Source organism: Triticum dicoccoides, chromosome 3A (assembly GCF_002162155.2).
Source record: "Triticum dicoccoides isolate Atlit2015 ecotype Zavitan chromosome 3A, WEW_v2.0, whole genome shotgun sequence".
NCBI lineage: Eukaryota > Viridiplantae > Streptophyta > Magnoliopsida > Poales > Poaceae > Triticum > Triticum dicoccoides.
Window position 1 is genome coordinate 122,801,624 of NC_041384.1, and position 12,616 is coordinate 122,814,239.

The window sequence follows — 12,616 nt, forward strand, 5'->3', positions numbered from 1 at the left end:
AAGTTTTAATAATTGCTAAATTGGATGGTTGTGTCTTATTGGTATTAGTTTGGCAGATGAAAGTTTTTTTTTGCATGTTAGTAACTCTATTCTGAAAGACTTGATTGAACTTGGACAGAGAAAAGGATCACGCCTAAAAGAACCATACCATGGACAAGTCACATCCAGGCATAGGAATGGTGAATTGCAGCGAGCACTCACTGCTGTTCAACTTACCAGCAGGTTTTACACACAAATCCCAAACTCAAAGATACAGCAACTGTATATATGTTTTCATCGTCCATGACTTTGTTTTTCTTGTATATTTAATAATATAATACATCTAAAACAGTACTCTTAATAATTCTTTTGCAGCAGGCAGTGTGCATCTCCCAGCATGGATGGCCGGAGTTTCTCAGAGCATAGATCTACATCTGATGCAAGATCCAACCCTGACAATATAAGCAGATCTTCTTCATTTAGTTCAAAGGCACGACTGAGTTTTGCAGAACAAGCTTCAGATACAAAGCCTTCTGTAGTTCCTCATGATAATGGTCATGACAAGCTGTCAAATATTAATACACACAAGCTTAATGATGCCTCTTCCCCCATCTTGCTTAGCGGGACCAGGGCAGATGATCTGGATGATGATTCGAAGCAAGGTTCCCTCTCAGATGAGATGAATGCTAATTTACCATCTGTTGAATGGCATGAAAAGACTGCAATTGTCATGACTACAAGTTCTGTCTACTGTGACGATGTCGTCATGGATAGGGCTGAAAATGCAGAAACTAAACCTATTAAGCCTGTGCAGCGAGAAGTTGATCACAGGGAGATGGAGACCTTGGAGCAGCAAGGGGCCTTACTTCAGAAGGCGAAGTTGTTATTACTGTCTTCAGGCTTAAACCCCCGTGATGAAGTCCCCAGTGAAACAGACAACTATATGGATGCACTTAACACACTTGAATCTGAGACAGACACTGAGGCTGACTTTCAAACTAAAAAACGAGGGAAGCCAGTACATTCCTTCAATGCTCATGGACCTCAAATAGAGTCGGCAGATAACATCGTTGCACAGCTTCCTGATTCTTCTCCCGCTGAATTTCCTGATACAAGTCCAAATTACAGAATGTTACATACTTTTGAAAGAACTGCCGATTTCCCCAGTTTGTCAAGTGCAGATGCTCCGGATATTTCACAGCATGCATTGTCTGGTTATACAGATATACATCCTAATGAATGGTCATCTGTTACCACCATCCCTGAGAATAATGCAAATGATGCTGCCGGAGACCCCACTGAAATTTCAGAACCGGCATTGCAAGCATATACAGCTACACCACCCAATCAGAGCCCCCCTCATGCAAATGAGATTCCTGAGAGTAAGGCAGAAGTTAATCCCAGAGATTCTCCTGAGATATCAAAACCAGGGCTGTCAACCTATGCAGTTTTTCCTCCCAATAAAGAATCTGTTGTCAATCAGATCCCTGAGAGTAATGTAGAAGATGCGTCAGAAGATGGTACCAATGAAAGCACTAGTTGTCTTGTACCGGAACCTGCCATTTCCTTTGCTCCAGCTAGCGAGGCATCTCCTGCAAAAATCTTAACTGGTGATACCACTGGTAACTCTCTAATTCCTGAAAGGGGTCCTCAGGATTATCCTGGAGAAAATCATCAGGAATTTGGTGGCTGTGGCATGGCTGAAGTGTCTAATTCACAGACCATGCCTTTGAACGAGTCATCAGGGAATGGATCTGCAACCCAACACCTTCCCACACATGCTCCTACTAGTTCTGTAGAATTATCTTCTGTTAAGCTCTGGACAAATGCTGGGCTCTTCGGACTTGAACCGTCTAAACCTCCAATTGGCATATGTCCTGGTTCTGCAAGCCAAAGCTACCCAGAGACTAATCAATCAGCCATAAGAGCACCTGATGCAGTTTATAGTCAAACAGACCGGCCCTCAGATTCTTCCACATATTTTGAGCACAGGGAGCACAACAATTTGAATGGCAAGCAAGCTTCAATAAGTGAGCTCCTAGAATCTGAAGGTCATGCTGAAAATGGTGCTGAAACATACTCTGCCACTGACTTGGCTGGAAGGAATAACTTGCACGTGGTGTCTGCGTCAAGCTTCTCAAGCATTGCACAAAGATTCCTTGCCAATACACTTCAGAGGAGAACTTCTCCCAAGTATAATGATCTTCCTATGTCATCTGGGAGAGTGAACACTGATGCAAATGGGTTTGATGAAGCTACTGTAAATTCTACTCTTGCACCAAAGGAAGCAGTATTCGAGACATCTCAGTTTGAGAAGAAAACAGATAATGGCATGGATGGGCCGCCCAAATCGTCAATCTTCTCTAGTGGCCATTACTCTGAGAAATCATCTCCGCCTCTAGAGCATATGAAAATATCTTTTCACCCTATGAGTGCATCTGAAATTTCGAAATTGAACCTAGATTTCTCTGATGGCAATCTTAATGAAAATGTTGATGATATGATGTTACCGACATTTCAGTTACTTCCAGGGTCTTCTGTCCCACAGCCTGGTAGTGGTTCTGAATCAGAAGATGATACCTTTGGTAGATCTTATAGTTATTCTTCATATGATGATCTAAGTCCACGTTTATATTCAAACTCTGAGTTGTGGGATCAAGAAGATGGAATTGGATTGGAAGATCATGAGCTGTATAATGATTCAAATCAGATAGGATCCTCCACAACACCTGTCTCTAGCTATATGGGATTCGAGCAGATGAACTTATCTGGTGAGAAGTCCACTATTTCACTTTCAGATATTGAAGATCCTAATGGTCTCGGCTCGTTAGAATCTCATCCTGCTGGAGAACTTCCGAACTTTGACACTTTGATGTCAACAAGTAATCAGCAAAATGGAGATGCGCTCATTCCACATAATCCTGTCAATTTATCACCAGATGAAGATCAGATGCCGCCACCACCTCCTCTTCCCCCCATGCAGTGGAGGACAATGAGACAAACAACTTCCCTTGGAGAAGAAAGAGACTCTACAGCTAAAGACATGCTTAAGAATGCCTCAAGTCTACCACCTGTACACACTCCTATGCAGGAACATCTTCCGCCCTGTGCACCACCATTTCCACAAGGAAATGTTAAGGAAGTGGTAAGACTTAACTCTTGTTTGAATACCTTGGTGTCAGTTGTCATTGTAATCTCTTGCTGATGACACTATATGAACTCCGTGCATGCAGAACCATGAGAAAGTTGATGTGATCAAAGAAACGAGTAATCTTCCTAATATATTTGAGATCAAATCAAGCTTGCTTCAGCAAATCAGGGATAAGGTTTGTTTGCTTTCTATTTTATTCTTAAGAAAATGTTATTTGTTATCTATGTTCTCTGTTTTGCTACTTCCCACCAATGAGTTCAAAAGGAAAAAGTGTAAATGAAGAACCCACTTGGTCATGCCTGGTGTGGAAGTTCAAAATATGTTTTTGGATAATTATTTGGTAATTTTATCATGTAAGTGACGAGTTGGCTAAATTTGTTAAAAGTGGAACTCTCATGTGTTGATATGTGTAGTCAGACCAGTAGAATCAAAGTTATGGGTTCATCACTGCGGGTGAGTTAACATTTTAGGTTCATAAAATGAATGCTGGTGTTCTATGGTTAAAACTCGTCAGGCATGGAAATGTTCATTTTCTGTAGCCTATACTGTAGACATTTCATAACTTAAGCAATTCAGAAATACTGCCATACATAGGACATCATGTAGCCATAAGCCCAGAACTCACTTTTCCTCCAAGTTACGAAATCTCTTGTTATGTTATTGATAATGACAGACCCTGGACCCTCCACAACGGGTTATGGGCATAAATATTATCTGACCCATGGCAGTGTTGAGTGTTGAACGCTTAGCATCAACGAACCATGTCTCAGTATGGCTAATATGCCTTTCCTTTTGCCTACTAACAAGTACTCTCTCCGTTCACTATTATAAGACAATTTGGATATTTCAATATGGACTACATACGGATTGAGATGAGTAAACAAACACACTAAAAAGCGTCTATATATATCCGATTCAGAAAAAAGTTGGAACATCTTAGTGAATGGAGGGAGTAATATTTTTAATAACGGTCAGTTGGTTCTTGAACTTGAAAGGTACCATTTGACTGTTGTATGCGATACTGATGTTACTCCTCACTTTACATAACAAACTATTGCAGCCAGATCTGCACAAGCTGAATGGACATGAAAAGACCAAAGCAGTATTCAGTGATGTTAACAGTTTGGATGAAAGGGGGGACTTGCTTCAGCAAATCAGGAGCAAGGTATGTCAAATATATGAGCTGGTGTACTTGCGTACCACAGCCCTTTATGCCCTTTGAGATTTGTTGATTCTCTGCACTGGCACCACAGCACACTAAAGGACCACACTCACTAGTTTGTAAACATGTTTGTACGATGCAGACATTCAACTTGAGACGAACAAATGGATCTAAGACAAATGCCTCATCTCAGTCAACCGAGCCCACTGCCAATTCCAACGTTGTAGCAATTTTGGAGAAGGCGAATGCAATCCGGCAGGTATGCATTGTCTTAATATTTCCCCTCATGTTAGATTTTGGGTTATTCTTTGTTTCCCCCCTGATTACTTCCATGTTATCAGGCTGTGGCCAGTGACGAGGGAGGTGATGATGATAACTGGAGTGATATCAACTGAGAATGCATATGACAAACCTTTTCTGTATATGCAACTAGTACAAGATGAAGAGTGAAAATGTGAATAACACCTTTTTCTTCATTGTAATTAGATTTTGCAGTTCTGTTTTTTTAACCTTTTTTTAGTTAATGGTAGTGTAACTTAGCTCCCTGTGGTTGTAGAAATGTTAAATCATTTCCATATCATGTAAATTTATCGTATTATTTATTAATGGTAGTGAGATGGACAAATAAAATAAGTATGTTACGCTATTTTTCATGGCATTGTACTAAAAAATGTCTCTTTGCATTGTTAATAAGATTGGCACATACCAATAAAGAAATTATCCTGTCATTTGCAAGCATGTTTATTTTTGGCAAAGGAAAAATAATTCTTAATAAGTCTCACTGCATTACCTCCATACTATGAGATGCATAATCTAAATCAGGAGATGCAGTTGATTTTTCTTCATCTTAGTCAATACTATCATTTAAGAGTAGTGATCTAAACGCTCTTATATTCCTTTACAGAGGAAGTACAATCTATGTCTTACACTATTCATTTGTAAGAAGGAACATGCAACTGAATACCCATCCCTTTTAGTTGTCATTTCATGTCTCAAATTTTATTACGTACTACTCATATGTAAAAAAAGGTTGGCAGTGCACTTTCGTTTTTGGGGTTCGAGAGATGGTATTGCATATTTTCATGACACATGATGGCCCATTGTTATAAGATTGTTCCGGTCCATAATTCCTGTGGTCTGTGAAGAACCGGAGGCGATCATTTCTACTATTACTGCAGCAAGTGGCCTCGCTGTGCGAATATCTGCGCAGATACCATTTGAAGCAGGGCAATGTCACGTCGTCCCCAGAATATTCCAAAACCTGGGTACTGGGATCCCAGTCTATTATGCCATTTTTGTGAATTTCTGATGCGGATCATATTTGGTCGTTTCCAGCAGTTTTTATCATATTGCTGTTGCCAAGTGCCAATACTGTCACGGAGGAAGGTTTATCAGCTTCCCCAAGAGTCTCTGTTGGTCCAGCCCGCAACATCCTAACCAGAAACCATTCTGCAGCTCTTCAGCCATCCTAAGCGTCGGTTCCCCGGAAGGAACAAAAACGAGGAGCCATACTGGGCGCAAAGATTTCACAGGCCGACTTCGCATGACCCTCACAGCAGCAAAGGCCTGGAGATTTTGGTGTGCCGACTGCTGCCGTGGACCGGTTTAGTGGTACGGCCCGTGGTACCGGCGACACGGTCGGCAGAAAATCGTATGGCACGCGTGGCAAAAAATCGTTAGCCACAGCGGAGACTGGGGAGATGCCAGTATTAGCAACAGCCACCCAAATCCTCTTCCGCTTCTCCCCGCTGCTTAAAACCCAGAGGACGGCGTGCTCGCCGTACTCTCCCGCCATGTCCTGCTGATACGTGGCGTGTCAAGTTTTTAGACGGCGCGATGATTTCCCTCCACACCTCCCCGTTCACCCTCCTGATAAAGCTCGAGCCCGGCCGGAGGCGGCTCGCGCTGCCGCCGCAGTACGCGGCCCTCCGGCGGCCGGCGCCGAGGAGCGTCCGCGCGGCGGCGGTGGCCGAGTCCGTCGACGCCCAGCTCCGGCAGTTCGCGCGGGGCGGGGCGACGGAGGACGACGACCGGCTGCAGAACTACGAGGCCCTCCTCGTGACCCGCTTCCTCGACATCATCCAGGACCTGCACGGCAGCAACTTCAGACGAGTGGTGCGCAAACACTTGACACCGACAGAGCAATTCATTTCATTCTCCTGCACCGCACTCTCCGGTCCGGCGATCAATCAACTCTGGAGACTGATTTTATTGTTGTAGGTGGAGGAGTGCCTGCGGGTGTCGGGGGAGTACCAGCGGGACGTGGGCGACCGGGCGGCGAAGCTGGGCGAGCTGGGGGCGCTGTTCACGAGCCTGGACGTGGGCGACGCCATCATGGTGTCCAGCTCGCTGTCGCACATGCTCAACCTGGCCAACCTCGCGGAGGAGATCCAGATGGTGTACCAGAAGAAGATGGAGACGAGCCGGCGCGGCGGGTTCGCGGACGAGGCCCTGGCGCCCACCGAGTCGGACATCGACGAGACCTTCCAGCGGATGGTGGGCGGGCTGGGCAAGACGCCCCAGGAGGTGTTCGACGCGCTCAGGGCGCAGACCACGGACCTCGTCTTCACCGCGCACCCCACCCAGTCCATCCGGCGGTCGCTCCTGGAGAAGCACGCCAGCATCCGGACGTGCCTCACGCAGCTGTGCGTGGAGGGCGTGTCCGAGAACGAGAAGCAGGAGATCGACGAGGCCCTGCAGCGGGAGATCCTGGCGGCGTTCCGGACGGACGAGATCCGCCGGACGCCGCCCACGCCGCAGGACGAGATGCGCGCCGGGATGAGCTACTTCCACGACACCATCTGGAACGGCGTGCCCAAGTTCCTCCGCCGCGTCGACACGGCGCTCAGGAACATCGGCATCGAGGAGCGCCTCCCCTACGACGTCCCGCTCATCCAGTTCTCCTCCTGGATGGGCGGCGACCGCGACGGCAACCCCAGGGTCACCCCCGAGGTCACCCGGGACGTCTGCCTGCTCGCCAGGATGATGGCCGCCAACATGTACTTCTCCAAGATGGGCAGCCTCATGTTCGAGGTGCCATTCCTCAGTCTCTGATGCTCACAACACGAGCATTTTCACCCAAGTCGATGCCAATTACTACTATGTACTGGTTTCAGTTTCTGACGGTGCCATGCATTTGTCTGTCTGAAGCTTTCTATGTGGCGCTGCAACGATGAGCTCCGGGCCCGCGCCGACGAGCTGCACCGGCTGTCCTCCCGGAAGTACGCCAAGTACTACATCGGTATGCATGCTCCATTCGGTTCTGCTCACAGCCTGCAGAAATTCCTTCTAAGCCATGTCTAAATTAGAAAACATTCATGTGCTGCAGAGTTTTGGAAGCAGATCTCTCCGCGGGAGCCCTACCGCATCATACTCGGCGACGTGAGGGACAAGCTATACAACACCTGCGAGCGTGCTCGAGAGATCCTGTCCAGCGGAGAATCGAGCATCCCGGAAGAAGATACCTACACCAGGGTCGAGGAGGTTAGCGATCTCTTTTTCCACTGCAAATGAGTTACAGGATCAGAATCATTTGATGGGGTCTATGTTCTTACATTTGATGGATTTGTTGCAGTTCTTGGAGCCTCTGGAGCTGTGCTACCGCTCGCTGTGCGACTGCGGGGACAAGCTGATCGCCGACGGCAGCCTGCTGGACTTCATGCGCCAGGTCTCCACCTTCGGCCTCTGCCTCCTCAAGCTGGACATCCGGCAGGAGTCGGACCGCCACATCGACGCCGTCGACGCCATCACCACGCACCTCGGCATCGGCTCCTACCGGGACTGGCCCGAGGAGCAGCGCCAGGACTGGCTCGTCAACGAGCTCCGCGGCAACCGCCCGCTCTTCGGCCCGGACCTGCCGCAGTCCGACGAGGTCGCCGACGTGCTCGGCACCTTCCGGGTCATCGCCGAGCTCCCCGCCGACAGCTTCGGCGCCTACGTCATCTCCATGGCCACCGCGCCGTCCGACGTGCTCGCCGTCGAGCTGCTGCAGCGGGAGTGCGGCGTCAAGACGCCCATGCGGGTCGTGCCGCTGTTCGAGAAGCTGGCGGACCTCCAGCAGGCGCGCGCCACCATGGAGCTCCTCTTCTCCATCGACTGGTACAAGGAGAGGATCGACGGCAAGCAGGAGATCATGATCGGCTACTCGGACTCGGGCAAGGACGCCGGCCGGCTGTCGGCGGCGTGGTATCTCTACAAGGCTCAGGAGGAGATCGTGGACGTGGCCGAGCGGCACGGCGTGAAGCTCACCATCTTCCACGGCCGGGGCGGCACCGTGGGCCGCGGCGGCGGGCCGAGCCACCTCGCCATCCTGTCGCAGCCGCCCAACACCGTCAACGGCTCGCTCCGCGTCACCGTCCAGGGCGAGGTGATCGAGAAGTCGTTCGGGGAGGACAACCTCTGCTTCCGCACGCTGCAGAGGTTCACGGCGGCCACGCTGGAGCACGGCATGAACCCGCCCGTCTCCCCGAAGCCCGAGTGGCGCGCGCTGCTGGACGACATGGCCACGGTGGCCACCGAGGAGTACCGGGCCATCGTGTTCCAGGAGCCGCGCTTCGTGGAGTACTTCCGGTGTGCGACGCCGGAGACGGAGTACGGGCGGATGAACATCGGCAGCCGGCCCTCCAAGCGGAAGCCGGGCGGCGGCATCGAGTCGCTGCGCGCCATCCCGTGGATCTTCGCGTGGACGCAGACGCGATTCCACCTCCCCGTGTGGCTGGGCTTCGGCGCCGCCTTCCGGCACGCCATGGACAGGCCCGGCGGCCTCGCCACGCTCCGGGAGATGTACGACGAGTGGCCGTTCTTCCGCGTCACCATCGACCTCCTCGAGATGGTGTTCGCCAAGGGCGACCCCGGCATCGCGGCGCTCTACGACAAGCTCCTCGTCCCCGAAGACCTCTGGCCCTTCGGGGAGCAGCTCAGAGCCAACTACGCCGAGACACAGAGCCTCCTCCTAAAGGTGAGTGAGCTCTCGATCCCTTCAGCTGCCTGAAATATTGCAGACGATGAGATCATGTCACCATGGATGCGCATTTCTTGATCTTGCATGTGTGTGTAGGTTGCTGGGCACGAAGACCTGCTGGAGAGCGACCCGTACCTGAGGCAGCGGCTGTTGCTGCGGGACTCGTACATCACGGCGCTGAACGTGTGCCAGGCGTACACGCTGAAGAGGATCAGGGACGGCGAGTTCAGGCCGGCGACGCGGCCGCCGCTGTCCAAGGAGTTCATCGACGAGACGGCGGAGAGCCTGATGGAGCTCAACCCCAGCAGCGAGTACGACCCCGGGCTGGAGGACACGCTCATCCTCACCATGAAGGGAATCGCCGCGGGCATGCAGAACACGGGCTGATTCTGAATTTTTCTTCTTGGGTGGACTCTCATGTCCTGGTCATGGATTTGTGACCCTCTTTTTTTTTTTCTGAAAATAGTAGAAGGATCGGTGAAAGTGGAAATGTGCATTGGTTTTTGCGGTTTTTTTTGCCTTCGAATTAGTGAGCCTCGGGCCTCCAATGTCATATCACAGTTCGGCAACGTGGTTCACAAGGGGAAAGACCTTAAATCAAACTTTTTAGAGATATAAATGGAGAGAGAGAGCACAGCGGGCGCTAGATTAGTTGCCCGGCTGAATAAACTCATCAGATCTGAATAATCGAGTCTACGAGAACAGAAAACTCTCTAACCTCATAGCACCGTCAAAAGAACGAGAGGGAATTTATTCTCACAAAACTATGATGATCACTAGATGTTGACGAAGAATATAGCTGTCTTGAAGATCCAGCCCCCCCCCTCCCCTATCAGCGCTAAAATGGCAGCTGGAGGCGAGGGGACCAAAATTCCTCAGATGACATCAGCGGCGGCGGCAACACGAGAATGGGAGACCCCAATCCTGATTCGGCCTAATTTGGTTGGAGTAAAGAAAAGGCCCGAGGGTGATTAGCTGGGAAGGAAAGAAACGTAACTTTATTTACTTAGGTGTACCAACTCTGGTTGTGAAGAGCGAAGATTTTGAATCCTGGTGTTGGTTCTCTTTTTTTGCGAGAAACTGTCAATCTATTCTTCTTCAATCATGGCGGTACAACGAACACCGGAAATAATATAAATTACATCCAGATTCACAGACCACCCAACGATGATTACAAGCACTGAAGCGAGCCAAAGGCGCGCCGTCATCATAGCCCCTCCCTCGTCGGAGCCGGGCACAACTTGTTGTAGTAGACAGCCGGGAAGTCGTCGTGCTAAGGTCCCATAGACGCAACGCACCGGAACAGCAACCGCCGCCGATGAAGAGAAGTTTAAATCGGAAGGATCCAACCTGAAGACACATAAACAAAGACGAACAAATATCGAATCCGAGCGGATCCACCAAAGACAACCACCGACCAAATCTCACGAGATCCACCGAAGACACACCTCCACGCGCCCTCCAACGATGCTAGACACACCATTGGGACATGGGCTAGGAGGGAGAACCTTATTCCATCTTCAAGAAGCCGCCGCCGTCTTGTCTTTTTAAGCAGGACACAAACCCTAAGAAAACTTGAAGAAGCACTTAAAAAGGAGCCCTCCCGCCGTCAAGGGCCGGGATCCACCACGCATCCATGACCCTAAGGCCATAGGAGACGTGGGAGATCGGCGGCGCTGCCGACGGGAGGCAAAAACCCTAGCCTCCTTTTCTTGGAGGAGGGACAAAGGGTACATCAGATTAATTCTACTTAATCCTAGTGCTGGTTCTCAAAAGCTATGCTTGAGTTAAGTTGTAATATGTGATAGTCGTGTGTACCCCTGTTGATCTAGTTATTTTGGTCACTCCCTAGCTGCAAGTTGATGAAAACTGTTTGCCATTTCTTTTTCTTTTTTTCAGGAAAAAACTTTTGATTTATCTTCAACTGTCAAGGTAGTCGAAAGAACACCAGAAATAAAAATTACATCAAGGTCTATAGACCATCTATCAATAATTACAAATATTGGAGCAAGCATAAGGCGCACCGTCATCATCGCCCCTCCCTCAGTGGAGCCGAGCAAACTTTGTTGTAATAGGCAACTGAGAAGACGTCGTGCTAAAGCCCTACATGACCAGCACACAGAACAACAACCGCCATCGATGTAGAGAAATGTTATCGGAAGGATCCAACCTACAGACACACGAATATAGACGAACTGATATCGAATCCACTTGGATCCATTGAAGACAAACGATGATCGAATCCCGTGAGATCGCCTAGAGATGTACCTCCACACGATCTCCTACGATGCTAGAAGCACCGCTGAGATGGGGGCTAGGCGAGGAGAACCTTATTCCATCTTCAACGAGCCGCCGCCGACTCGCCTCTCTGAGCATGACATAAAACCCAACAAAACTCAAAAAACATTAAAAAAATCGAAGCCCTCTTGCAGGCAAGGGCCGGGATCCACTACGCCTTTATGACCCTAAGGCCACAGGAGACGAGCCAAACCTGCGCCAGCACTGGCGGGAGGCACGGGAAATCCTAGCTGTTGGGTGCCCTTACGTATGAGTGAAGGGGTACAAGCTCTCAAAATTGCCCGTACCGCCCCCCTCAAACCTGTTTTTAGTTGGGATCTGGCACAGGTTCCTTTGTTTGCCATTTCTTTGGCTGAGGCTCTTGGCTTTTTGTTATGTCTAGGTGCTTCCTTAGATGTAGCTAAGTGCTCTTTCTTTTCTTTTCTAGGTTGTAGTCTTTTGATTTTGTAAAACAACTTTTGTGGTGGTTTCTTTAAAAAAAGTCGGCGGGGTGGCTCGTTGCTTCTGAAAAAAACTTGTTCATGAAGGAAATATGCCCTAGAGGCAAACATTATTATTTATTTTCATGTTCGTAATTAATGTTTATGTTCTATGTTATAACTGTTATGATACTCGAGTCTGCAATAACCACAAGGCTGAGAGGAAAACTCATATTCACATGCAGAATAATAAACGATGAATAGATTCCTAGTCTCGCCTCTAAGACTAGATGAAGTGTTGCATGATGGTTCCGTATTTCTGATCATGGGCATAAGTTAAGTGTAACAAGGATGCCGATAATTTTGAGGACATGATATTAGAAGAACACTTGTGTTGAACTGGTCCGAGTTGTATGTTATACTAAGAGATCCTTTCGTCACAAGTTTATAGTTTATAACACAGAAAAAGTTAAAGTATGCACGATTCCTTTAACCATGAGAGTATCGAGTCACTTCATATTGGATGATGCACTTTGGGGTTCGTCAAACATCAACCGTAACAGGGTGATCATACCGGAAACTTACTGGTTCATCAACAACGTATGACAATGTACTAGATAGCTCAAGACTGGGATTTGCCCCTCCAA

The 12,616-nt window shown here is 48.7% G+C and overlaps 2 protein-coding genes across 3 annotated transcripts in view; both read left to right on the plus strand.

Annotated features, from left to right (window-relative positions):
- The window catches only part of LOC119267515 (SCAR-like protein 2), a 9,191-nt gene extending 4,246 nt beyond the window's left edge, over window positions 1–4,945 (plus strand). Inside the window, exons 5-10 of one of the 2 annotated variants that reach the window (XM_037548904.1) lie at window positions 119–222; window positions 358–3,124; window positions 3,213–3,305; window positions 4,191–4,295; window positions 4,435–4,551; window positions 4,634–4,945. In XM_037548904.1, the coding sequence (XP_037404801.1) occupies window positions 119–222; window positions 358–3,124; window positions 3,213–3,305; window positions 4,191–4,295; window positions 4,435–4,551; window positions 4,634–4,687 (3,240 nt within the window). In that variant the 3' untranslated portion in view covers window positions 4,688–4,945. Of the gene's footprint in view, window positions 1–118; window positions 223–354; window positions 3,125–3,212; window positions 3,306–4,190; window positions 4,296–4,434; window positions 4,552–4,633 lie in introns of both variants that reach the window. The other variant, XM_037548903.1, reaches the window with a different exon arrangement.
- A 1,079-nt stretch (window positions 4,946–6,024) lies between these two features.
- On the plus strand, window positions 6,025–9,771 carry LOC119267516 (phosphoenolpyruvate carboxylase 1-like). Its single transcript, XM_037548905.1, has 6 exons — window positions 6,025–6,407; window positions 6,513–7,325; window positions 7,443–7,533; window positions 7,621–7,775; window positions 7,867–9,249; window positions 9,349–9,771. Exons 1-6 carry the CDS (start codon window positions 6,129–6,131, stop codon window positions 9,637–9,639), a joined length of 3,012 nt encoding a protein of 1,003 aa, XP_037404802.1. The 5' UTR covers window positions 6,025–6,128; the 3' UTR covers window positions 9,640–9,771.
- Window positions 9,772–12,616: the final 2,845 nt, after the last annotated feature.